Raw genomic sequence first — 27,370 nt, 5'->3', positions numbered from 1 at the left:
TTGCCTTTGTGAGACAACCAGTGGAAGAGTAAGGTGACGCTCTAGTAGATATAGACTGATGGAATTGAATAAATTTTGCCAGCAGCAAATTGTCAGGCTGATTTGCACACTTGGGGCAAAATATAGTAAGTGGTGGGGTTTAGAACCTGCCGCTAAGTAAATTTTGCCCTTGGTCTTTTTTTCATATGAGCAGTGGAAGCTTGGTCCTTACTTTTATTGGTTCACACGACAACCAGGTGGGTTTTTTTTTTTTTTTTTTTTGGATTACCCCAAGGAAATGGTTTAGCTATAACAGGCATTACAAAATCCTATATTTTATGATATATGTTGTATATAATTTTAGATATGTCAATAAAATGTTCATCCAACTGTATGATTAAACCAGAGATCAGCCATTCCACAGAGGGAGGGGCATAGCGAGTGTGGACGGAGCGGCTCTTGTGGCTCAGTCCACACCCCCCCCCCCCAGTATGGACGCACTGATCTCTTTGTGCTTCAGGCCCAGCTCATCGGGGTTAGGCTGCAGGAGGGGAGATTAGGCACTAGGGGCAGGGTTAGGGTGAGGCTACGAGATGGGAGAGGCGAGGCGGAGCCAGGACATTATGAATGCTGACAAAATATACCACAGCCATATCTGCATCATTGTTCAGGTCTGTATCCATTTGCGGTTACACAATCTCACCCATACTTTACTTAACCTGGTTCCTGCCATCCTGCCTCTCTGGTAGTAAAGAGCTGCAAAAGTAAAGGTGGGTATCCACTACCCGATTAAACAGAGCGATTGAACGATAATGACATCATTATCATTCAATCACTTGTTAATCGGGCAGCTTAATGTAAAAAAAACAGCAATGCGGGCTCCTGCTGGTCGTTTTTGACATCTGTCATCGCCTGAACATGCTGGTCAATCTGCCGATAACGACAGATTGGCCATGAGGGTGCCTGTACTGAACGGCTGAACATTCAGTGGATGCCCAGCACAGACTGTGAAACGACTGCACGCTTACAATGTCGTAATCGTGCAGTAGTTTCACAGTCTGCTAGTGGATGTGCCCCTTAAATTGGAACTAAATCTGCTTATAGATAAGAGGAACAAGGTGTTTTTTGTTTTTAGGTTTTTTGGGGGGTTTTTTTTGCCCCTTGGGTGTTCAGCGCACCAATTTACATATTCTATGCTAAATTCCCTATGTCTATATTAAATGTGCAAAAAGCATGTCGTGGGAGTGAGAGGACTTATGGAAATCATGGTCTTTCTCATAGGGGCATCCTCCACCCCATCCTGTTGTCCTCATCCATCAGAGGAAGTCTGTGATCTCTGTCTTGTAAAAACCACAATAACTGCTGAGAATGAGGTTGAAGCTCTTAAATTGTCTAACAACTACAAGGTGAGTTATAGTAATTATTTTTTTTTATTTTTAATCTCTTTATTTTTAGAAATGAAAAACAAGAGAGACAGTCACAAGATGAGAGAATCATTTTTTGTATTTACATTTACACACTACCCTTTCCCCATAGTCTTCATAATTATTGGTTTTGGAAGTGGCCCCATCCTGAACTACTCTACCTATTATGCTGCAATCTATAACCTAGAAAGTTAAAAAATAAAACATCCTATTTGTGTGTGGTGTGTTTTTTTTTGTTCTTTTTTAGCCATGCACACAGACCAACAAGTGTATATTCCTGTTACTATGAGGTGCGCTAAATAAATAAGATGGGGAATACCAGGGCAGTGCAGGGAAAGATTGTGTGGTTTTAGAAATGTGTTCCTAGTAATTTTAATTCTGTTTCTCTAAATTAGGTCTTAAACCATTATCTAGAATTTCCAGAGTGTCAGGTCCCCCTAATAAGGGCTCCCACAGATCAATATGTAATGTAATATATTTTTTAGTGTGTGGGGAGTGGAGGGTGATGTCTGCTATCTTAGTACATGTGCTTGTCATATGCTTTGGCAAATATATCTTAAAATGAATGAATAAAAGTGTAGTAATCCTTTCAAATATGTGAAAATGATAGCAAACCCTAAATTATCTCGCTTTCCTGGATAAAGGAATTTGGGGGGAATTCAATTAGATGTGAAAAGTTTTTTCGCATGTGCGAATTTTTCTCACCCTTTGTCTGAATGTGTTGCTTTTCGTCGCTATTGCACATGCGGGTTTTCGGGCAAACCTGTTACAAAAGACACATTACGGCATTCACCTGAAAAAAATACGGCCAAAAATGTGTGCATGACAATGGGGAAATATGCCTGTACCAAAAAATAGGTAAATAACATTGGGTAATAGTTTAGAAGTGTATTATTGGGCAAAATCAAAGGGTTTTGGGGTTTTTAAATTGTGTGAAATGGTTGTTTTTATGTATTTTTCTTAAACAGTGGAATAATTATAGAAAACAAGTTTTTTTTGGGTTGCAAAATAAATGCTGCAGTTAATTTAGGGGTACATAAAAATGGGTGCAAGTATATTTTTGTCATTTTCAGTGCTTTTTTTAAAAAAGAAAAGTTAAAATACACCTGCTTCAACCACCTGCAATCCTCCAAAACACCTGTCACATCCCTACAGGCCCCCAAATTACCTACCACTCTACTAAACCCATTTTCCAACGCTTTTTTTATTTATTTTTTTTTCTTTACAGTTTGATCCCGAAAATGACATGTCATTATTAGGGGGAAGTAAGTTAATAAAAAAATATATATTTGTGCCTAGTCATTAGGGGGGGGGGGGGGGGTGACGGTGTAAGGGGTTCTGAACCAAGTCCCCACATTTTTTGCCCAAAATAGGGGTTTTGCACATTTGTTTTCACCATCTCAGAGCAGGTGAGAAAAATTGCTTTTTAGCTGCGCAATTTTACATGTGCAAAAAGCCACGGCTAATAGGGTCGTACGATACGCATTTTTGGCGAAAAGTTCGCACAAGTGTAAACTTTTTGCCAAAACGCTGCTTTTTCTATGCTAATTTAATCTGGCCCATAGTTGAGTAGGGAGCCATCTACTTCAAAACACATAGTTTGTTGCTACTAGTGCATCTAATTCATTGTGTTTTTATTTAATCTGGCCCATAGTTGAGTAGGGAGCCATCTACTTCAAAACAAATAGTTTGTTGCTACTAGTGCATCTAATTCATCGTGTTTTTATTTAATCTGGCCCATAGTTGAGTAGGGAGCCATCTACTTCAAAACACATAGTTTGTTGCTACTAGTGCATCTAATTTAGCGTGTTTTTATTTAATTTATGATGTTCGATGTTCATGAAATTGATAGCCTTTGGCTTCAGATGTGGGGATCTATAACTCTGTTCTGTAATTTTTCCTTTCACTGCACAGTCTGAATAATGCAACTCAAGTTTTTGAGCACATGGGGGCACTTAATTTTATTTGTAGGTTGCCTGTATCTCCTTTTCTCTGATAAATGCAAAACGTAGAAAATAAGGTGCAAGAAAATAAATTAAAATATCCCTTTAAAAAACTTTGAATATAATGGCAGCTAATCACAATCGAGAACTGCTAGTCACTGACAAAAAGAGCACAAGAGAATACCTAAGAGTGCTGTTATTGTGTAATGTATCATCCAAGCACTAAACCACATTCCCAAAATTAAAAAAAATATATATTTTAATCCATAATATAGTACGACTCTCTAGGAGTACATCACTATGAAACACAGACTAATCAAGAACCCCAATACAGTCCCACTCTGCTATAAAACACCAGTCCATAAGTCTCCATTGATGCCCATAACTTGACAGCAAACTTTGTTACAGCATACTGTATATAATTATATATAAAATGCTTGCACAACTGTCAGTAGAAACCATTGATTCTCAGTAGTGCTCTCTTTCCATGCTGATTTTCTGTTCACCATAGAAGTACTCAGTGTGGAGGGGTTTTGAGCACAGATGCAAATAAATTCCCCAAGCCAACGATATAAGAAGGGTAAAAGATCCAAAACTGTGACCCGTTTTATAATTTGTTAAAGGTAACCAGGTTGCAGGTAAGAGGTAAAATTGTGCAAAGTGAATTCAAGTGCACTTTCAATAGCACCTGGTAAGAGGGTTGTAAGTCCTCTACAATATCATAGAAAAATATATACAAAAACCAGAGCTATATAATGATATCAAATATTTTACAGTTTTGTCATTTATTCCAACCAATAATGGTGTGCAAAAAACATTTCAGTGGTTTAGGACCTCCTCCTTATGCGGTGGGCAGCAATGTTCACCAATAGTTGTTGTGGTTCCCCAAAAGTCAACTAGCACTCAGTCCTTGTAAATAGGTGCTCTGTCGGTGTCCATAGGTGGTAAGCCGCAATCCGATCAGGAAAATAATGGTCCAAATAAATATCCGTGAGTAGGAGTCAGGAGTCCATCGACACATCCAATTTACAAGGACTGAGTGCTTATTGACTTCTGGGGAACCACAACACCTATTGGTGAACATTGCTGCCCACCGCATAAGGAGGAGGTCCTAATCCAGTGAGCTATATAAGGAGCAATAAAGGTGGTTGATTTTAAATATATATGCTTGGACTTTTTATTTAAAACATTTCTTTTCATACCATTATTATTGGTTGGAATGAATAAAAAATATTTTAATGACCAAACCGTCCTATATTAGATATCTTTGTATAAATTTTCAGCCAGCGCTGGTTTTTGTATATATTTTGCAGGTAAAAGGATCTAGTGTGGTGTAAATGCTTCTCACATCATTTGGAAATGGCAAGGACAGATGTCTTTGGTTTCTATATTGAGGACTGTATGCTGTTTTTGTATAGTCATGGTGCTTCTGTTTTTGACAGGCCCCTTTTTGTATTCTCCTAAATGGCTTGTGAGCACCTCTTTGTAGCACTCCAGTCGCATCATACTTCGCTGCGCCACAGCGGCTGGGATTTACTACTGTAATAGATGGCAAGTGTTCATGTGCAGGTCAAATGAAGTGGTTTGCTCAAACCAGTTGATATGTTTCCATCTCCTCCAGTTACACAATTGATCACCCTAATTCAGAACTATTCATTTTTTCTATTTTTTTTTTTTAAATACTAGTTTGGATTTAAAAAATGGAAAAGCCATATAACCGAGCGACCATTTGAGGATCGTTCGGAGATTGTGAAAGAACTATACTCTGACCTGAATGTGGTGAAATCTTCAAGTGGTATGACCTACTGTAATTCATGTAAATGGTTTAATGTTTATGTATGAACAACGCTTATAAACCCTGATCAAATAAAATGATGCAAAATTAAACAAACAGATTTTTGTTTTTGTTTTTTTGCTTCTTTTGTGATCATACAGTTGAGTGTTCCCAGTTACATACAACGTGCGCTTGCTATACTTGCTATGTCCTATTGTTTATGCACTTAAATTTTTTTTAACAGAAAACTCTAAAGGCGCACATCCACTAGGTGATATTAATGAGTGTTTTAACGATATCTCTCATTAATCGTGCATGGATCGGCCACTTAAATGTCGGAAACTACAAGCGATGCGCGCTCCCGCTGGTCGTTTCCGACTTCAATCATCGCCTGAACATGCCGGTCAATCTGCTGATGATGACAGATTGACCATGTTCAGGGATGAGGGGAGGGTGCCTACACTGAACAATATATCATTCAGTGTGGGCACTGCATAGTTTAATTAACGGTATCGTTATCGTTCAGTCCTTCACTAGTCACCTAGTGGATGTGCCCCTTAACACAAATACCTCTTTGCCCAGATGCACAATGTTGCCGGAAACAAAATGGTCTGCAATCTCTGCTTCAGTTCTTACCATTAAAATTGTGTTTTTGGAATAAAATCTAAAAGTGATATTGTAATTTCATTTAAATTGTGTTATTTATGCAGAATCAATCAGTGTAATCTACAGATTGGTTACATTGCCATCTAATGCCTGGGTGTAGAAGCATACAGTAAGTGATCAGTACTGTCCATGTATCAATGGTGTTTGCACCTGTGATTGGCAAATACAATGATATGGGGCACATGATAGCTGGGTGTAGTGTTTATATTGGTCAGTGTACAAAGAGCTGTCTTACCATCCTAGTAGTCAGTATATGGGAACATTTCATGTTTCCAGTTTGTGCCCTTTATCTTTGGTAGTATTGTGATTTAAGGTGTGTTGTGAGGTCCCAGACATGAAGGTGTTCATAGTATGAAAATGTCTTCTCCCCTGCAGCACTTACAAACATGCATGCTCTGTGCGCATTGGTGTACAGTGCACATATTCTATATATTTGTGATTTCATACCCTCATTCTCTTATAATCCAGTCTACTTGCTTACCTACTTTTTTTTTTTGTTTTTCTTACCCATAGACTCCCTTATAACATTTGGTAACATTCTCTATGTACTTTTCTGTGGATGGTGGATCTCCCTACTGTACCTGCTCATGTCCCTCCTGATGTTCCTCTGCATACTGGGAGCGCCATATGGTACAGTATGTCTTAGCTGCTAAAAGTAGAATTGGTTTTACGATACCAGTATATAACACTATTTATTTATTTTCTGTGTAAATGTATTTATTTTCCTTAAACCAATAAATGGCTGCTCTGTCTCTAGACCAGGCCTGTACAACCTGAGGCTCTTAGGTTATGTCAGTTGGCAGAACATGCCAGATGACAACACCTGGCAAGTGACAGGTTGCACAGGCCTAGTCTAAAGCTGCCCATCCACTAGCAGACCACAGAAACTACAGCACGATTATGACATTGTAATCGTGCTGTCGTTTCCATGTCTAGCGATGTGCCTACACTGATCGTTCAGTCTAGGCACATCCGTCATCCCCGCACATGCTGAACCTGACTGGATCGTACGGGCGATGATGGATGTCGGAAACTACCAGAGGGCTAGCGCATTGCTGGTTGTTTCCGGCCAAAACATGCCTGATGCATGTGCGATTTGCAAGCGATCGCACGATAACGACGTCGTTATCATGCAGTCGCCTGTCAAAATCGCCTAGTGGATGGGCAGCTTAAGCCACAGGTGACTCCTGTTAACATTTTTGAGAAGGAATCCCTGTAAAAGGTCATGGTAATATCTAAAAGTGGCTAATAGTAAGGCAAATGCTTTAATGACATGTAATGGTTAATCCCTTTTAATCTGTTTAACCACTTGTTTATACCACTACATAATGCATAGGAACCGCAATAGCTCAGTGAATAATATAATAACCTCTCCCTGAAAATTATAAGTGAGGCAACCAAGCTTACATTGTTGTATAGTATCTCATGATTTTGCGGAGGACGCCGTTCATACCTGCCGACCTTTTTTTTTTTTTTTTTTTTCCCTTTTCCTCTCCGGAGAAAGCCCATAGAGGAGATGCAGATGACCACTACGGGGATAAGTGCTTCAATTCAATAAACCCTGCCCTCATCATTTCAAAATGCTGTGAATTGTAGTCCACGGGAGGGGGATGAGCTAAAATGTCATCTTGTAGAATTGCATCCTATTGGCGCCGATGCCTACCTGCAATTCCCGCTATTAACTCCCCATCCTGTCCATTTCGCTAGGGAGTGGGTCCGATTTGGGAGACCCTGTGCTCCGGGGGACTATGTGAAAAATGAGTGTCCAAGAGCTTTCAGAAGAGTAGATAAGCCAACTAAACTGAACCATACTTTTTCTCCTTGTGTACCTATATTAGATGAGTAAGAACCAATTCCAAGTGATGCACTGGAGCTCACTGTATTAAGTTCTGGGTCAAGGTTAACACTTGGGCAGCATACTTGAGAAGTAGGGTTGATGTGTTTTCACAAAGAATGTCAGGAAGGGAACTTCTGTTTTCCAAAACGATTAGCTCTGTTTTTTTGTTTTTTTTAGAGAGATTAAGCATGAGGTGATGAGAGGACACTTAATATGGCTTAAAGACAGTCAGTAACACGGCCCAACTCAGATGATGAGAGATCTGGAGAGGAGGGGGTATATCAACTAAAGTGCGAGTTTTTAGAAGTTGAGATATTGCCCATAGCAGCCAATCAGATACTACTAAACATTTAACTAGCACCTTCTAGAAGATAATAGCTAGAATCTGGTTGCTATGGGCAACATCTCCACTTCTAAAAACTCACCCCGAGATGTAATTTTGGGTATCATCCACATAGATGATACAAAGTATTTGTTTTCCAAGACAGGTGGTATAGTTAGATTGGATGACCTAGGAACTGAGCCTTGTGGTTCTCCTACTTGTATAGGAACAGTGGAGTTGGATCCAGAAAATCGAACAATGACAATTTGTTAAGTAGGATGGAACCAGTATAGTAGAGGTCCTGAAGACCTAAGGAATGTGTCATATGTTGAAGAGTTCCAAAAGGGTTTAGAAGCGAGTACTGGCCTTTTAATTTTACAGTGATCTAAAATTATTGAAAACTTGGCTTAGTGCACAGTTGCAGTGGAGAGCTGGGGAATAAAAGCATGTAGGCAAGTCTTTCAATAAGCTTTAAAGGGGCAGCACAGCTGAGAGATGGGATGGTAATTTGAGAGAGCAGAAGGGTCAGACATTTTGGAGTATTCACTGCATGCTTGAATAATGATGGAAAGATACCAGGAGAGAGAGCGAGAAGAGATTTTAGTTAAGCTTGGGAGAAGTACAGGTGACAGACGATCAAAAGGAGAGGTAGTTGAGTAGGAATATGAGAAGAACAGATACTTCATGTTTTATTTGTAGGATCAAGTGAAGAGAAGGTGCCAGATGGTTCAGGGAAAGAATTGAGCAGTTAAAATGTTACCTCTAATAAACTATGGGCCTGATTCAGAGCTGAACGCTCTGAGCAGAGTGCTCGCTCTGAATCAGGGCCCTCCTCCATGAAAATGAAGCGGCCTCCTGGCCGCTCGTATAGCTGTGGGTGACCACCCACAGCATATGCGAGCGGCCAAAAAGATGGTCGCGATGGTCTTGACCATCGCGACCATCGGACTTGCGACGGAGACCCTGCGGTAGGGTCTCCCAGCCACAAGCCCTGGAGTAAGCCAAAATCACTCCCACTGACATCACTAGTGATGTCAGTGGGGCCGGCTTCAGACGGTAGGGAACGCCTCCGTCTGGCAGGCACGCCCCCGGCACGCCCACCAAAGGGGGCGTGCTGTCAATCAACATCGACAGCACGCTCCCTTTGGTGCGAGACCCGGAGCGATGGAAAGCCCGTCGCTCCCCGGGTCTCGCACATGCGCACGACGGAGCTCCCTCCGTCGTGCGCATGCGCAGTGGGGAACATCGACCTGCTTGCGAGCGTCCTGACGCTCACGAGCGGGTCTGAATGACCCCCAATGTTCCATGATCCCACATCTCACAGACAATGTGTGTGTGTGTGTGTGTGTGTATAGATTATATTATATTAGTGTAATGGTGCAGTGGTCACAACAATATATTAAAATATTACTTTTATTCACTTATTTAAAATAATTGTAACACCAATTAGTCAATCTCTATATCCATATACTCTGCATAAGGTATATCATATTTTCCTGAATAAGGTGAGAAAATTATTTCTAAAATCTTGACAGTGATTCATAGAGCACATGCATAACAAAACTATTTTCTTTATAGCTAGCAGTTCATAACCTCTTTACTTATCTCCAGAAACAATGTTTAAACTTAACCAGTATTTGGCTGTACTTGCAACATTAGTTGCACCTTTCAAATGGTATACTGTTGTCAATCTCTCACTATAAATCTCCACTGAAATAAACTACATGGAGATGGGGATTTATTGTATACTCCGTGTGTTGTCATGACATTCATTTTATTGCACTTTATTTCCTGAGCCGGGTTAGTAAAAAAATCAGTTAATTATGCTGAAGGGAATTTAAATGGGTATTATACATAGTTAAGTAACTGTCTGTCCTAAAATTAAACCATCTCTATAATTCGTACTCGGTACTAATTGAAGTTGTATATGGGATTATATAATCCTATCATTACCTATAGGTCACTATTATCGTGTAATAAGCACTCTCATGCAGTGTCTTATAAACTATTAAATGGTGATGTCCTCTACATGTAGTTGTACAGAAATGGTCAAACAACATTTATTATAGTGTGGTGTGTGTATATCAATTACTGAGAGTTATAATTAAACACTGTCAGATACTTCTGCAGCATATGTCTCATTATTTTCAGCAGCTGCAAAATCATGCAGTATCCCTGACTTAATTATTATTACGTCTCCACTTATGTATATTCAGTTAATATATATCATTACCAGTGTTGTGGGAAACAAATGCTTGTTGTCTACGATCATATCATCCCTAAACATTAAGGGATTGTTAATGAGCTAATAAACCCACTGACAATAATGTAACCTTACCGTGTAGTGTGAGCGGATGGTTAGGCACAGTGATTAACGGACAATAAACCTCAGATATTCACTGGCATCCTCCTGCCAAGGTTATCCAAACATTGTTTCTCTAGATGTTATCAGTGCTGTAATGCTTGTGTAGTTTAGCCGTTTGCTTTTAAACAATGCACTACAGAAGGCTATTCTAAAAATCTTATGTTACATCATTCATTGAAATAATGCAATTGTAGGTTAACTGTTCTCAACCTTTAGGTACTTAGAGAATGATAATTGTTACATATAATTCCCCAAATTAATACAGAAGTGCTTCAACCACTAGTATGGAAGTGGCTGCCGAATGGTAAATATAACCCCCAATTAGTATACCGCTATTCACTGATTATGTAGTTAGAATAAATATATATATATATATAATTCTAATATATTGGGCAGTGATGTGAAACAGAGAAACTCTTTGTAATTGATATAGCCGTTAGCACAAATGTAGACTCTCCTTAACCACTCATTGATTGGAACAGACATAAGCCTCAGATTATATGGATTTGTAAATATTGACTAATTGGTGTTAAAATTGTTTTAAATAAGTGAATACATTTTATATTTTTAATATATATTGTTGTGACCATTGCACCATTACACTATTCCTTTTTCCTATATTTGCTATGGATGTATACAAGATTTTGACAGATATTTTGGATTGTATGTCACTATTTACTGTTACATTATGTCTTAATTAGTCATTAATGCGATTATGCAATGTTATGGCTATATGATTTCTTTATTGTTTAATGAGAATATGTATCTTCAATGACTGTATTGTGGTGATTCAAACAATAAAAACATGTTTGAATACAAAATAAAACTGTTCCATAAAGACTGTATTATCACTCCTGTATATTAGTGTATTTATATTAAATAAGAGAAGCGGTTTGACAAATGTGCATAATAAAAATGCAAGTGTGGTTTGTAACTATGGTCTAAATCCATATAGATTTAATAACCATTAGTTCTCCTGTATTATGTGCTTTTAGGTCTCTGTATAGAAGCTTATTACCCAGGTGTAAAGACAATTTATAATGTTTAAAACCTTTAGAATCTTATCAACAGAACAAGATTATCTAAAACCAGTAACCTATGATATGATCTAAAACCGTTTAGCATACAGATGTGTCCTAATAGACTATTAGTATAGCTGTGCCAAACAGCCCTTCTGGGCATGTCTGATTCTGCAAGACTGCACTGATTTGGTTGATATGTTACACTGTGACTGAGTGACTCAGTATACAAAGTGTTACCATCAAGCTGCTGCGTCTTTTACATCCACGCCAAGTTCTGTTGTGCTTCGTATTCACACTCTGTCATACTCTATATACAAGCGTCACACATCAAATTAATCAGTGCAGTCTCGGGAAGCGGTTTGTCGCATCTGATTGTGACAGAGGCATTTTCGGTCGAAAAAGACACTACACCCCTAGGGTGGCTCACTTGCACCAGGCATCTTGCTATCTGTGGTGTACTGAGGCTAGGTGTATGAGGACACCTCTGTAGTTGGGACAAGTCAAGTTTCCTTTTCTCTGAATTATTTATACTGTATGTATAAGTATCTGCTTTGTGTGTGTGCATTCCATTCTAATTCTCAATAAAATTATTATTATTATTATTATTATTATTATTATTATTATTATTATTATTATCAGGACACCACTACATCTAACATTGCTATATGTATCTCCTATACTCCATAGTCTCCTACATATCAGTATGTCCTAATGACTAATGCAGTGCCATATCATTACATATACAGCCAGTCACTCCTATATTCCACATATGCTTCATACAGTCTCCATGTACACCTCCATATATCACACAAACCTTAGTTTCTACTTCAGGGTCCATAGGGTATCCACAGGATACCTTGGGGTATAGGTGATGACGTCAGGCATCGGGCACCATAGAGTTAAGTTTTCAGTCCTCCCAGGATGCACTAGCGTCCCCCTCCTATACCCCACCCCCGAGCCAAGGCATCTCAGTTTAGTTTGGTGCCCGCCGGAGTCGGATGCACCTGTTGGAGTGGGGGCTAAGAAGAGCCCCTGAAGCTTTCTTCAAGCAGCAGTGGCTGCACATCTGGAAGTACAGCATGGACGTCAGGACTGACTGTCCATGCTGTCTTCCCTACACCCCCGCCGGTACCAGAACGCCGGTACTGATCCGGGGATGCTGGTAGACATCTGGGGACAAAGGTAAGCAGCGGGGTCCCGCGGTGGGTCCCCGCTGAAACACATGGTCCAAAGTCCCCAGGCAGGGGGCTCCCTGGGGACTGGCTGCAGCGTGGAGCCAGGTTCTAACCTGCGCTTCCACTACCCCCCTGGGACAGCAGGACCGTGGTAGCGCTGCGGCGTCCCAGGGGTTAAATGCATGCCAGGGGAGCGCGCCTTCCCTGTCTCACAGCCGGCGCCTCCCCGCTGCACACAGCCCTCTCTGCACACGCTGACTGGTCCTGTGTCAGCGCTCCTCCCCCAGGCCGGCCTCCTCTCTGTTCCTCGGTGGCCATCTTTGGAAGAAGCATGGTGAGCGCTGCTGGACGCTGAAGAACGGTGGCATCGTGGTCTGGGTCCCCCTGCATACCTCTCCTCCGTTGGATAAGGTCTGTGTATGCAGCGCTGTGTCCTACCAGGCTCTGAGTCTGTGTAGTTGAGGATCAGCGCTGATAGTGCAGGAATTGATTTCTTTGCATTGTATGTGACCTATGCTAGCGTCTGCTGCCTGTACTTTCATTTTCTATCTGTCAGCATTTAACTGTCCCTGTTCTTTCTGCTAAAGCCCTTGCGGTGCGGTGCTTGCAGGGTGGTCTCACACTATACTAACGAGTATCAGTGAGAGTGGTCACATACTTACCATTATGTCTGAAAGTGATTTTCCTCTCCAGATTTTATGTACTACATGCAAGGTACCTATAGCGGAGGGGGACGGCAGTGCGGAATGACTATGTCGACGGTGTTATTCGTTGACGCGACCGATTACGGTCACTGCTCCGGTACAGGAGCCGCCCTGGGCTTGTTTTGCCAAAGCGCTTACAACCCTCGTGGGCCAGTTAGCTCCGCAGCCTGCCCTCACTCAGATGGGTTTGTCCCAGCAGTCAGTGGTGCCGTCACCCATGCAGGGTTTCCCAAGACAATTGATGGTACCCCACAGTCTCCCTATTTCCCCTCCTCAGGTCTCTCATGAGCCTGCGTGGGTTAATTCGTTAACAAGCTCTGTACAGCAGTTGTCAGAAGTGTTACAAGGGGAGTCTGTGATGCGGCCAGTGGCGTCTCTGTCTGCTCCTTATGAGGATGACGACGGGACGTCCGATGATGGGGAGATTCTGGATCTTTCTGACCAGGAAACTTCCCGCCCTAAAGAGTCTAAGGAGAAAAGGTGTATATACCTGGTCTTATTCGTGCAGTCCGTACTGCTTTAGTTATTGAGGATGAGGAGCCTCCGGTATCAAAGTCCAAATACGCCTTTTTCAAAGATGTTAAAGGAGATACCACAGTGTTTCCTCTTTCGGGGCAATTAGTTGACCACCTAGAGGAAGCGTGGAAACAGCCAGGCAAACGATATCGGCCTCAAAGGCGTTTAGCAGTGGCGTATCCGTTTGCGGACAATTATTTTGCAAAGTGGGAATCCCCTCAGGTGGATTCTCATGTGACACGCCTTATCCGTAGTGCCACATTACCCATGTCCTCCCTTAAGGATGCTACGGACCGCAAGGTTTAGATCTGCCTGAAGTCCGTCTATTCCCTTGCGGGTGGGGCTGCGCGGCCGGCTATGGCCATTTGCTGGGTTGCCCGAGCTATGGAGCGCTGGGCTGATACGTTGGAGGCGTCCTTCGATTCCGACTGTTCGGCTGAGCAGACGGAGTTGATCGGCAATCTCCGGGATTCGGCCACTTGTATCAGCGAAGCGGCCTTGGATGTTAGTACCCTGACGTCTCGAATTTCTTCGGCAGCTGTGGCTGCTCGTCGCACCTTGTGGTTACGATCCTGGAAGGCGGACGCTGGTTCCAAAAAGGGTTTGGAGGCGTTGCCTTTTAACGGAGAAGTTCTCTTCGGTCCGGACCTGGAGAAAATTGTAGCCACGCTGGCAGCAGCTAAATCGGCATGTCTCCCGTCGGCTGCTGTTCCTTCTCGTTCAGGTACTCCGTCCTTTCGGTCTTATAGGGCCCAGGGTAGGCCTTAAGACACAGTCCTTTCCCCGACAGGCTGGCCCCAAGAAATCGGCCAAGCCCCGGAAGCAGGCCTGGAGTACCAGACGTCCGGCCCCTAAGCCAGATGACAAGCCTGCGGCCTGACTGTCCGGGCCTCCCTTTGGGGGATCCCAAAGTGGGAGGCCGCCTGCTGCAGTTCGCCCGGTGTTGGTCGGTCACCACGACAGACACTTGGGTTCTCGAGGTGGTCTCACACGGGTATGCCCTCTCCTTCCGGCACAGACCTCCTTCTCGATTCTTCACCACGGGTCTACCATCAGACAGGAACAAAGCCACGGAGCTGCGGAAAGTTTTGCACACTATGCTCCAGGCTGGAGTTATAGTGCCCGATCCATTCTCCCAGAAGGGCCAGGGTTTCTATTCCAATCTCTTTTTGGTGCAGAAACCCAATGGGTCGTTTTTTCCGATTCTCAACCTCAAAGCTCTCAACAAATCTTTGCGGGTGCCGAAGTTTCGGATGGAGACTCTACGGTCCATCATTCTGGCGCTGGAACCTGGGGACTACATGGTGTCATTGGACATACAGGACGCTTACCTGCATGTCCCTATTCTTTTGCGCCATCAGCGGTTCCTCAGGTTTGCAATCCGCAACGACCACTTTCAGTTCCGGGTGTTACCTTTTGGCCTGGCGACAGCACCACGTGTTTTCACCAAGGTGATGGCGGCTTCCCTGCGGCTGCAGGGGGTCCGCATGTTGCCGTACTTGGACGACCTTCTATTAGTGGCAGGATCTCCGGAGCTCCTTCTACGTCACTTGGACCTGACCATTGCGCTACTGCAACGGCACGGCTGGTTAATAAACTGGCAGAAGTCCATCCTGGTCCCGTCTCAGCGGATTCTGCACCTCGGAGCCTTATTGGACTCGGGACAGCAAAGGATCTTTGTGACGGGGGAAAAGATCTCTGCCTTACAGTCGAGGGTGCGCAGTAGTCTGCAGAGCCGCCGGGTGTCTCTACACTAGGCGATGAGGTTACTGGGCTCCATGGTGTCGGTATTCGACATGGTGGAATATGCCCAGTTTCACTCCAGACCTCTGCAGCACCTGATCCTGTCCAAGTGGAATGGACTGCCTCAGTCTCTAAAATCCCAGACGATCGTGCTCACTCCGGAGGTTCGCCTGTCCCTTGCCTGGTGGTTGCAGACGACCCATCTCAACAAGGGTCGTCCGTTCTGGGTGGCGAATTGGGTCCTGTTGACGACGGACGCCTGTCTTCGGGGCTGGGGAGCAGTTTCGGGTCCACACTTGTTCCAAGGCAGGTGGACTCCGGCAGAAGCAGAGCTTCCAATAAACATCTTGGAACTCCGAGCAGTGTTCAACGCTCTCCAGCAGGCACGTCGGGTTCTCCAAGGTCACCCAGTGCAAGTCCAGTCGGACAACGCTACCACCGTGGCCTATATAAACCGGCAAGGAGGAACCTGAAGTCGGGCGGCTCTCGTAGAGGTGTCTCGGATCCTGGTATGGGCGGAGCGCAATCTTACGCCCATATCAGCTGTCTTCATCCCGGGAGTGCTAAACTGGGAGGCGGACTTTCTCAGTCGCCAGAACGTTCATCCGGGAGAATGGTCCCTGCACCCGTACGTTTTTCAACTGCTGGTGGACAGGTGGGGTCTTCCAGAGATCGACCTCATGGCATCCCGGCACAACAACAAGTTGCCGGTGGACGGGTCTCGCACAAGAGACGAAGAGGCGTCTCTGGTGGATGCTCTGTCCGTCCGGTGGACATTCCGGTTTGCTTATCTCTTTCCGCCGGTTTCCCTTCTTCCACGGGTAATCCGGAAATTCAAACAGGAAGGAGGGACGCTCCTGTTGATAGCTCCCGCATGGCCCAGACGGCAGTGGTTCTCAGACCTTCAGGGTCTGTCCGTGGACAGTCCTCTGCGGTTGCCGCTGCATCCGGACCTTCTGTCACAGGGTCCTTGTCTTCACCCGGACCTGACTCTGCTGTCTTTGACGGCGTAGCTGTTGAGACTGCCATGTTAAGGTCCAGGGGGTTTTCCAGCTCTGTAGTGCGTACCATGCTCAGAGCTCGGAAACCGTCTTCCACGAGAATATACCATCGCGTGTGGCATACGTTCTTCCAGTGGTGTCGGCCGAGAGGTTATGCACCGCGGGAGTTTCGTCTGTCTCGGGTTCTCTCCTTCCTGCAAGCGGGACTAGACCATGGGCTTCGCCTTGCTTCTTTGAAGGTGCAGGTTTCGGCCCTGTCTGGTTCCATCGTAGGATTGCTACAATCCCGGATGTGCGCACCTTTATGCAAGGTGTTCTACGCATTCAGCCACCCTTTGTTACACCTGTGGCGCCTTGGGATTTGGCTGTGGTCCTGAGGGCTCTCCAGGGCTTTGAACCACTGGGCTCAGTGGATCTTAAATGGCTAACAGCTAAGACTGTTTTCCTTCTGGCCATAGCTTCGGCCAGACGTGTTTCTGATTTAGGGGCTCTTTCTTGTAGACCCCCTTTCTTGATTTTTCATGGGAACAGGGCAGTGCTACGCACTCGTCCTGAATTTCTTCCCAAAGTTGTTTCATGTTAACGAGGAAATAGTTGTTCCGGCCTTTAACTCACCTGACCTTTCAGTGGGTGAGGCCACTTTGGATGTTGTACGGGTCTTAAGGACTTATGTTGACTGCACTTCTTCGTTTAGGAAGTCGGACGCCTTGTTTGTCCTCTATGGCTTCCGTAAAAAGGGTTGGCCTGCTTCAAAGCAAACTTTGGCAGCCTGGATCCGTATGGCTATTTCTGAAGCTTATCTTCATGAAGGTCTGCCGGTTCCTCCTTCTGTGAAGGCTCTTTCCACTAGGTCTGTGGGTCCTTAGTGGGCAGCTCGACGTGGTGCCTCTGCAGTCCAGATCTGCAAGGCTGCTACGTGGTCCTCTGTCCATACCTTCGTGAGGTATTACAGGTTTGACACCTTCGCCTCTCAGGATGCTTCCTTCGGGCGGCGGACTCTCCTTTCAGCACAGGAGCGTCCCCACCCTTAAAGGATACTGCTTTGGGACATCCCCAAGGTATTCTGTGGATACCCTATGGACCCTGAAGTAGAAAATATGAGATATGGTAAGAACTTACCTTTTGTTATCTCTATTTCTACGAAGTCCATAGGGTTCCACAGGACTCCCGCCCTGTCGCACCTGTGCTGCAGATGGGCTTTACTCTAGTCACTGGTTTTTCCGTCTCCCTCTGGTGAGAATGTGATTCTTGTGTGTGTCCAGATCTTTTTTTTCTCTCTTCCTTCTCCTCCTCCGGCCTATGGCTTGGTAACTAACTGAGATGCCTTGGCTCGGGGGCGGGGTATAGGAGGGGGACCCTAGTGCATCCTGGGAGGACTGAAAACTTAACTCTATGGTGCCCGATGCCTGACGTCATCACCTATACCCCAAGGTATCCTGTGGAACCCTATGGACTTCGTAGAAATAGAGATAACAAAGGTAAGTTCTTACCATATCTCATATTATTGTCCTATTTATAGATTTCTTTAATGTCCCCATACAAAACAAATACTGTCCACCATTGCAGTCACATGGTGACCTCTTATGCAGGCATAGGGCGCACGGTTCCCCTTGTGCAGGCATAGGGCGCACGGTTCCCCTTGTGTAGGCATAGGGCACATGGGGAAATGCGTTTCTAGCGTGTCCAAGGCTTAAGCATTTTCTGATCCGCTGCATCCTTTGTATAAATGGCACAACTTCATGTGACATACTGATTCACTGTTAAACAGCACACATAAGTGATCCTGTACATGATCATGGGGGTCAGGTTATGGAATTTGATTCACTCCTTCCTAGTACTTTAATACTTTTTTTTTTTTCTCCTGCATACAATTGTTGATTAAGTTAATTTGGCACTAGTTTGTGGTCTTGCTCTCTTTCCACGAAACTGCTAAAAAAAAAAAAAAATGTTATGAGAGTAAGTTAATTGGTGTTACTTCATATGCAGGTGTACTGTGTTGGAGGCTTGCAGGATACTTTATTTGGCCATTTGGAAAAGTTATCTTGAAGGTAAAAACAGACGTGTGTGTGTGTGTGTGTGTGTGTGTGTGTGTGTTACAGTGCACATATGGTAATTGCAAAATAATTGACCTGCACTGCTTTGACTAGACCAGTGGTCTCCAACATTAATTGAGGTGTGAGCTACTAAAATTGTAGAAAAAAAAAAAATCTGGCTAATAACCGAGCAATTAAAGGTCATTTAATGAAAATGGAAAAAAAAAGTTTAATAGAAAACAACAATGCATTTAATTATTACAATGATATTGTTGTAGTTTGTAAATAAAATGTAAGCACATGCACATTTCACTGTTAATTACTGGTTCCAAGGAGGTAAGTGCAGTAGAGGAGCAAAAGATATAGGCAGGGCTGCTGTGGGATTTTCCTGCAGGGCTGGGCGGGAGTCGCTCACTCCACCGTAACGTAGACTCCGTGGGTCGAACCACGGGGAAGCACTTCAGGTGATTACTGTAGAGGCTGTGGCAATCACCTGACATGCTTCCCTGTGGCGTCGATGCCACGAGGGAGCACAGGTCAGAGGTCACTTCCTCCTAGTTGACTCGGCAGTACTGCAGCTAGGTGAGCTACCAAAATTAAGACCGCGAGCTACCGGTAGCTTGCTGGCTACAGGTTGGAGACCACTGGACTAGACTATCGCTTAATATATAGGGGTCTTCAACCCGTGCCCGGCGGAGCGGTTCCCTGTGGCCTGCCGATGGTTAGTTTAGTGGGGACCACACCGAAGTACACCAAAGCAAACACCACCGCCGGGTAGTACACTCTTACTACCTGGTGGCGGTGTTTGTTTTGGCAGCCAATGAGAGTCAGATACACTCATTGGATGCTGCACCCTTGGCTGGAGCTGACTCATGAGCTCCACCTTCCGGCTCCCGCAGTGGGTAATGGGAGGAACGCCATGACGTCTCTCCCATAGTGCAGAGCGGGCTGGGAGGACGGAGGAGCGGACAGGTGCGGGGATTCAGGTAAGTTTTTTTTTTTTTTTTTTTTTGTCCTGTATATGTAAGGGGCACTGCATAGGGGATACTACTACTGGGGGTACTATATAAGGGAGGAGCACCACTGGGGGCATGGCATAGGAGGGACCACCACTGGGGGCATTGCCTAGGGGGTACTACTACTGGGGGCGGTGGACTACTACTGGGAGCTTTTTATATAAGGGGCACTGCAGAGGGAGGCAGTTATGGAACATAGTTTCCCCCATCCTCAGACAATTATCTGACGTAATTAATGGAGTGACAGTTATGGGGCATAATTATAATTGTGGGAGGGGGAGGTGGGGGGTTCATTCTGGGACCTAATTGAAATTGTAGGAGGGGGCACTTATGGGACATAATTGTGTGATGAAGGGGCAGAGTCTAAATACCGCAGTATGGTTTAGTGGCCCTCGGGCTTTGTTAATTTTTTAATGTGGCCCACACTGTCTAAAAGGTTGACGACCCCTGGCTTAATAGCATGTCCATATAAGCATGAACCTATACTGTGCAGCATGCAAATCCATTAATGTACTGTCTCTTTGGTCCCTTAGAAGCACTTCTCTCCAAGCCTTCAAAACCTTACTTGTAAAGAAGATCTCCTGGGGAATATATCCTTCACTTGTAGTGCAGATTCCTCATTTGAGATCTAATAATTTTGTACAATATTGTATTAAGGCACGTCTGTCTGCTCTGTCTAGAGTGGTGTAGCACACACCAGAAAGTGCTGTGTGAGGTTTACAAAGTGTGATGCCATACCAGAGGCTGATGAAATGGAGAAGACCCTCCTTATTCAGAAATGTGACCGGATACATGCAGATTTCCAGGGTCCAGAGGTCAGCTACTGGGTGAGTCCAGCACTTTATTAATCAATTTGTAAGTTTCTATTTTCACAGTTCTATTTCATAAGCCACAATCACTCATTTATCTTTGGCATAATGCGTTTTTTTATTTCTACTTCAGGGTCCATAGGGTATCCACAGGATACCTTGGGGTATAGGTGTGACGTCAGTCGCAGGGCACCAAAGAGTTAAGCTTTCAGCCTCCCAGGATGCACTAGGTCCCCCTCCTATACCCCGCCCCCAGGCCAAGGCACCTCAGTTTAGTTTGGTGCCCGGCCGGAGTCGGGTGCACCTGTTGGAGTGGGGGCTAGAAGAGCCCCTGAAGCTTTTTCTTCATGCAGCTGTGGCTGCACATCTGGATGAACAGCATGGACAGTCAGTCCTGACGTCCATGCTGTCTTCCCTACACCCCGCCGGTACCAGAACGCCGGTACTGATCCGGGGATGCTGGTGGGCGTCTGGGGTCACAGCTAGCGGTGACCCCAGATGCTCCGGACCATGGCCGGATTCAAGGGGGACAGAGGTAAGCAGCGGGGTCCCGCGGTGGGTCCCCGCTGATCACATGGTCCTAAGTCCCCAGGCAGGGGGCTCCCTGGGGACTGGCTGCAGCGTGGAGCCAGGCGACCAACCTGCGCTTCCACTACCCCCTGGGACAGCGGACCGCAGCAGAGCGGTAGCGCTGCGGCGTCCCAGGGGTTAAATGCATGCCAGGGGAGCGCGCCTTCCCTGTCTCACAGCCGGCGCCTCCCCCGCTGCACACAGCCCTCTCTGCACTGTGCTGACTGGTCCTGTGTCAGCGCTCCTCCCCCAGGCCAGCTTCTCTCTGCTCCTCGGCGGCCATCTTCTCTGCAACGCATGGTGAACGCTGCTGGAAGTCTGGAAGGAAGCATCGTGGTCTGGGTCCCCCCGCATACCTCTCCTCCGCTGTGGCTCAGGTCTGTGTATGCAGCGCTGTGTCCTACCAGGCCCTGTGTCTGTGTAGTTGAGTGATCAGCGCTGTTAGTGCAGGAATTGTTATTTCTCTGCATTGTATGTGACTGTGCTAGCGCTGCCTGTAACTATTCTTCACTAAACTGTCAGCTTTATTACTGTCCCTGTTCTTTCTGCTAAAGCCCTTGCGGTGCGGTGCTGCAGGGTGGTCTCTCGCCTATTTAATACTTAATTGGTGAGAGAGGTCACATACGTGGTGCCATCATGTCTGAAAGTGATTTTCCCCTCCGGCTACAGTGTACCACGTGCAAAGTACCGTTAGCGGAGGGGGAGGGTAGCGCGGAGGGCCTTTGCCGGCAGTGTTGTCCATGGCGCGGCCTATTACGGTTACAGCACCGGTACAGGAGCCGCCCTGGGCTTGTTTCGCTCAGGCGTTAACAGCTTTAGTGGGCCAGTTAGCTCCGCAGCCCGCGTTTACTCCGATGGGTTTGTCCCAGCAGTCTGTGGTGTCGTCACCCATGCAGGGGTTCCCACGACAATTGGTGGTACCCCACAGTCTCCCTATTTCCCCGCTCCCGGGTTCTCAGGAGCCAGCGTGGGTTAACTCCCTGACTAGTTCTTTACAGCACTTGTCGGATGTATTGCAAGGGGAGTCTGTGATGCGGCCTCATAAAAGGCCGGTGGCGTCTCTGTCCGCTCCTTATGAGGATGACGAAGGGACGTCTGATGATGGGGAGATTCTGGATCCTTACGATCAGGAACCTTTCCATACTAAGGACGCTGATGCTAAGTCCAAAGTATATATTCCTGGACTTATTCGGGCGGTCCGCACAGCCTTGGTGATTGAGGACGAAGTTCCCCCAGCGGCTAAATCTAAGTATGCCTTTTTCAAAGATGTGAAGGGCGATGCCACAGTCTTTCCTCTTTCGGGTCAGTTGGTGGACCATTTAGAGGAGGCGTGGAACAACCCGGCAAAAGATACCAGCCGCAGAGACGCCTGGCGGTGGCTTATCCGTTCGCGGATAATTATTTTGCTAAGTGTGAATCCCCTCCACAGGTGGATTCTCACGTGACCCGTCTTGTCCGTAGTGCCACATTGCCGATGCCATCCATGTCCTCCCTTAAGGATGCTACGGACCGCAAGGTAGAAATCTGCCTGAAGTCCGCTTATTCCCTTGCAGGGGGGGCAGCACGGCCGGCTATGGCCATTTGCTGGGTTGCCAGAGCGATGGAGCGCTGGGCGGATTCATTAGAGGCTTCTTTTGAATCCGACTGTCCGGCCGAACAAGCGGAGTTGATTGGCAATCTCCGTGATTCGGCCACCTACATCAACGAGGCGGCTCTAGACATTAGTACTCTGGTGTCTAGAATTTCTTCAGCAGCGGTAGCTGCTCGTCGCACCTTGTGGCTGCGATCCTGGAAGGCGGACGCAGATCCAAGAAAGGTCTGGAAGCGTTGCCGTTTACCGGAGAAGTTCTCTTCGGTCCGGATCTGGATAAGATTGTGGCCACGCTGGCGGCAGCCAAATCTGCTTGTCTCCCGTCGGCCGCTGCTCCTTCTGGTTCTGGACCATCGTCCTTTCGGTCATCTAGGGCTCAGGGCAGGCCCAAACCACAGTCGTTTCCTCGACAGGCTGGCCCTAAGAAATCGGTCAAGCCCCGGAAACAGGCATGGAGTACCAGACGTCCGGCCCCCAAGCCAGATGACAATCCTGCGGCCTGACGGTCCGGGTCTCCCCTTGGGGGATCCCAGGGTGGGAGGCCGCCTGCTGCAGTTCTCCCGGTGTTGGTAGTTCACTACGACAGACACTTGGGTTCTGGAGGTGGTCTCTCACGGGTACGCCCTCTCCTTCCGGCACAGACCCCCGGCTCGATTCTTCACCACGGGTCTACCATCAGACCGGAACAAGGCTACGGAGCTGCGGAAGGTATTGCACACTATGCTCCAGGCTGGAGTTATAGTGCCTGTTCCATTCTCCCAGAGGGGCCAGGGTTTCTATTCAAATCTATTTTTGGTACAGAAACCCAATGGGTCATATCGTCCGATTCTCAACCTCAAAGCACTCAACAAGTCTTTGCGGGTCCCGAAGTTTCGGATGGAGACCCTACGGTCCATCATTCTGGCGCTGGAACCTGGGGACTACATGGTGTCATTGGACATACAGGACGCTATGGCGGTCATGGCGGCTTCTCTGCGGCTGCAAGGAGTCCGCATGTTGCCGTACTTGGACGACCTGTTATTGGTGGCAGGATCTCCAGAGCTCCTGTTACACCATTGGACCTGACCATTGCACTGCTGCAACGGCACGGCTGGCTAATTAACTGGCAGAAGTCCACTCTAATCCCGTCTCGGAGGATTCTGCATCTTGGAGCCTTATTGGACTCGGGACAGCAAAGGATCTTCGTGACGGAGGACAAGATCTCTGCTTTACAGTCAAGGGTGCGCAGTTGTCTGCACAGCCGCCGGGTGTCCTTACACTCGGCGATGAGGTTACTGGGCTCCATGGTGTCGTGTTCGACATGGTGGAATACGCCCAGTTTCACTCTAGACCTCTGCAGCACCTGATCCTGTCCAAGTGGAACGGGCTGCCTCAGTCTCTGAAGTTCCAGACGATTGTGCTCACCCCGGAGGTTCGCCTGTCCCTTGCGTGGTGGTTAAAGATGACCCACCTCAACAAGGGACGTCCGTTCTGGGTTCCAAATTGGGTCCTGTTGACAACGGACGCCAGTCTTCGGGGCTGGGGAGCAGTTTCGGGTCCACACTTGTTCCAGGGCAGGTGGACACCGACAGAAGCGGAGCTTCCAATAAATATCTTGGAACTCCGTGCGGTCTTCAATGCTCTCCTGCAGGCACAGCGGTTTCTCCAGGGTCACCCGGTGCAGGTCCAGTCGGACAATGCTACCACCGTGGCCTACATAAACAGGCAAGGAGGAACTCGCAGTCGGGCGGCTCTCGTAGAGGTCTCTCGGATCCTGGTTTGGGCGGAGCGCAATCTTCCGGCCATATCAGCGGTCTTCATCCCGGGAGTGCTAAATTGGGAGGCGGACTTTCTAAGTCGCCAGGACGTTCATCCAGGGGAATGGTCCCTGCACCCGGACGTTTTTCAACTACTGGTGGACAGGTGGGGTCTTCCAGAAATCGACCTCATGGCGTCCCGGCACAACAACAAGTTGCCGGTGTACGGGTCTCGCACAAGAGACGAAGGGGCGTCTCTGGTGGATGCTCTGTCCGTCCGGTGGACGTTCAGGTTCGCATACCTGTTCCCTCCGGTCTCCCTTCTTCCACGGGTAATCCGGAAATTCAAACAGGAAGGAGGGACGCTCCTGTTGATAGCTCCCGCGTGGCCCAGACGGCACTGGTTCTCAGACCTTCAGGGTCTGTCCGTGGACAGTCCTCTGCGGTTGCCGCTACGACCGGACCTTCTGTCTCAGGGTCCTTGTCTTCACCCGGACCTGACTCGGCTGTCTTTGGCGGCGTGGCTGTTGAGACGGCCATGCTGAGGTCCTGGGGGTTTGCCAGCTCTGTGGTGTGTACCATGTTACGAGCTCGGAAACCGTCTTCCGCGAGGATATACCATCGCGTGTGGCATACGTTCTTCCAGTGGTGTCGACCGAGAGGTTATGCACCGCGGGAGTTTCGTCTGTCTCGGATTCTCGCCTTCCTGCAAGCGGGACTAGATCATGGGCTTCGCCTTGCTTCTTTGAAGGTACAGGTTTCGGCCCTATCTGTCTGGTTTCACCGTAGGATTGCTACAATCCCGGATGTGCGCACCTTTATGCAAGGTGTTCTCCGTATTCAGCCGCCCTTTGTTCCACCTGTGGCGCCTTGGGATTTGGCTGTGGTCCTGAGGACTCTCCAAGGACCGCCGTTTGAACCACTGGGCTCAGTGGATATTAAATGGCTAACAGCTAAGACTGTTTTCCTTCTGGCCGTTGCTTCAGCCAGACGTGTTTCTGAGTTAGGGGCTCTTTCTTGTAGACCCCCTTTCTTGGTTTTTTCATGGGAACAGGGCAGTGCTCCGCACTCGGCCCGAGTTTCTCTCCAAAGTTGTTTCCCAGTTTCAGGTTAACGAGGAAATAGTTGTTCCGGCCTTTAACTCACCGGGTCTTTCCGTGGGTGAGGCCTCTTTGGATGTTGTGCGGGCCTTAAGGACTTATGTGGACCGCACTTCTTTGTTTAGGAAGTCGGACGCTTTGTTGTCCTCTATGGCTTCTGTAAAAAGGGTTGGCCTGCTTCAAAGCAAACTTTGGCAGCCTGGATCCGTATGGCTATTTCTGAAGCTTATCTTCATGAAGGCCTACCGGTCCCTCCTTCTCTGAAGGCTCATTCCACTAGGTCTGTGGGTCCTTCGTGGGCAGCTTGACGTGGTGCCTCGGCAGTTCAGATCTGCAAGGCTGCTACGTGGTCTTCTGTCCATACCTTCGTGAGGTATTACAGGTTTGACACCTTCGCCTCTCAGGATGCTTCCTTCGGGCGGCGGATTCTCCTTTCTGCACAGGAGCGTCCCCACCCTTAAAGGATACTGCTTTGGGACATCCCCAAGGTATCCTGTGGATACCCTATGGACCCTGAAGTAGAAAATATGAGATATGGTAAGAACTTACCCTTGTTATCTCTATTTCTACGAAGTCCATAGGGTTCCACAGGACTCCCGCCCTGTCGCACCTGTGCTGCAGATGGGCTTTGCTCTGGTCACCGGTTTTCCGTCTCCCTCTGGTGAGAATGTGATTCTTGTATGTGTCCAGATCTTTGTTCTCTCTCTTCCTTCTCCTCCTCCGGCCTATGGCTTGGTAACTAACTGAGGTGCCTTGGCCTGGGGGCGGGGTATAGGAGGGGGACCTAGTGCATCCTGGGAGGCTGAAAGCTTAACTCTTTGGTGCCCTGCGACTGACGTCACACCTATACCCCAAGGTATCCTGTGGAACCCTATGGACTTCGTAGAAATAGAGATAACAAGGGTAAGTTCTTACCATATCTCATATTTTTTGTTTTCTTTTTTTTCTTTTTTTTATTACTGATGTGTCCACTTCCTACTTCCTTGCCTGTTAAACACACCTTCTAGTCGCGCCATGCTGTGGCGTGACTTGGTAGCGCTGGGCGTCTTTTACGTTCAAAATGCACCTTATTCACAAAGTGATGCAAATAGAACACACAAGCAGCTTCTGCTGATTAAAATGATGTGCGGCATGCCTATGGTATGTGTGCCACTGAGTGAGTGTGTGTCTGCATGTGAAACGCTATGCTAGTGTCACAGCCGCTGACACTGTTTCGTAGCATTTCGCATGCAGATACTGATTCCATAACCTGAAATCCCCCCCATGATCACGTACAGTATCTGTTATGGGCGCTGTTTAACAGTGCATCCATATGCCACATGAAGTTGTGCCATTTACACCAATGATGCAGAGGATAGTAAAATGTTTCAGGCTTAGATAACCTAGAAATGCATTTCCCCATGTGCCCTATGCCTGCTCAAGTGAAACCGTGCCCTATGCCTGCACTAGGAACAGTGCCTTATGTCTGAACAACATCTCTAGGTATGGCACTTTCAGAGATGGCGTCCGATTGGACTTTTTGAAATGCACAGTCCACCCATGAGATATGAGCGTGTAATATGTCAGACGGACATGAGTGAAGGATGGCCACAGTCAGGCCTTTTATCAGATCGTCAAGGTAAGGTATGATGGTTACAGATGTGTCCACGTACTGTACATCTAGCCTCCTTGCGCGTTAAACAGCCCTTCTAGTCGCGCCGTGGCGTGACTTTGTAGCGCTGAGCGTCTTTTCGTGTGACTTAATTTCTTCATATGAGCCTTATTCGCACAGTGATGCAGATAGGATGCACAAGCAGCTTCTGCTGATTAAAATAATGTGCGGCATGCCTATATTCTGTGTGCCACTCCGAGTGTATCTGCATGTGAAATGCTACGTTAGTGTCAGTGGCTGTGACACTGCAATGTAGCATATACCCACTGACGCAAACAGAATATAGACATGCAGCATATAATTTTAATCAGCAGAAGCTGTCTGTGCATCTTATTTGCATTGCTTTGCAAATAAGACTCATTGGAAGGTAAAAATTTGCACATAATGATGCTT

The 27,370-nt window shown here is 46.6% G+C and overlaps 1 protein-coding gene across 2 annotated transcripts in view; it reads left to right on the top strand.

Annotated features, from left to right (window-relative positions):
- LOC148529127 (uncharacterized) overlaps positions 1–27,370 on the top strand; it is an 85,548-nt gene that overhangs the window by 18,886 nt on the left and 39,292 nt on the right. The window contains exons 3-7 of one of the 2 annotated variants that reach the window (XM_088468882.1): positions 1,261–1,385; positions 5,033–5,162; positions 6,300–6,416; positions 18,458–18,519; positions 20,201–20,347. In XM_088468882.1, the coding sequence (XP_088325008.1) occupies positions 1,261–1,385; positions 5,033–5,162; positions 6,300–6,416; positions 18,458–18,519; positions 20,201–20,347 (581 nt within the window). The remainder of the gene's footprint in view (positions 1–1,260; positions 1,386–5,032; positions 5,163–6,299; positions 6,417–18,457; positions 18,520–20,200; positions 20,348–27,370) is intronic. The other variant, XM_088468883.1, reaches the window with a different exon arrangement.

The sequence above is a fragment of the Taudactylus pleione genome, unplaced genomic scaffold (assembly GCF_031769625.1).
Source record: "Taudactylus pleione unplaced genomic scaffold, aTauple2 ptg000086l, whole genome shotgun sequence".
Classification (NCBI taxonomy): domain Eukaryota; kingdom Metazoa; phylum Chordata; class Amphibia; order Anura; family Myobatrachidae; genus Taudactylus; species Taudactylus pleione.
The sequence above is the reverse complement of the archived record's forward strand: the minus strand, read 5'-3'. Positions and strand labels throughout refer to the sequence as shown.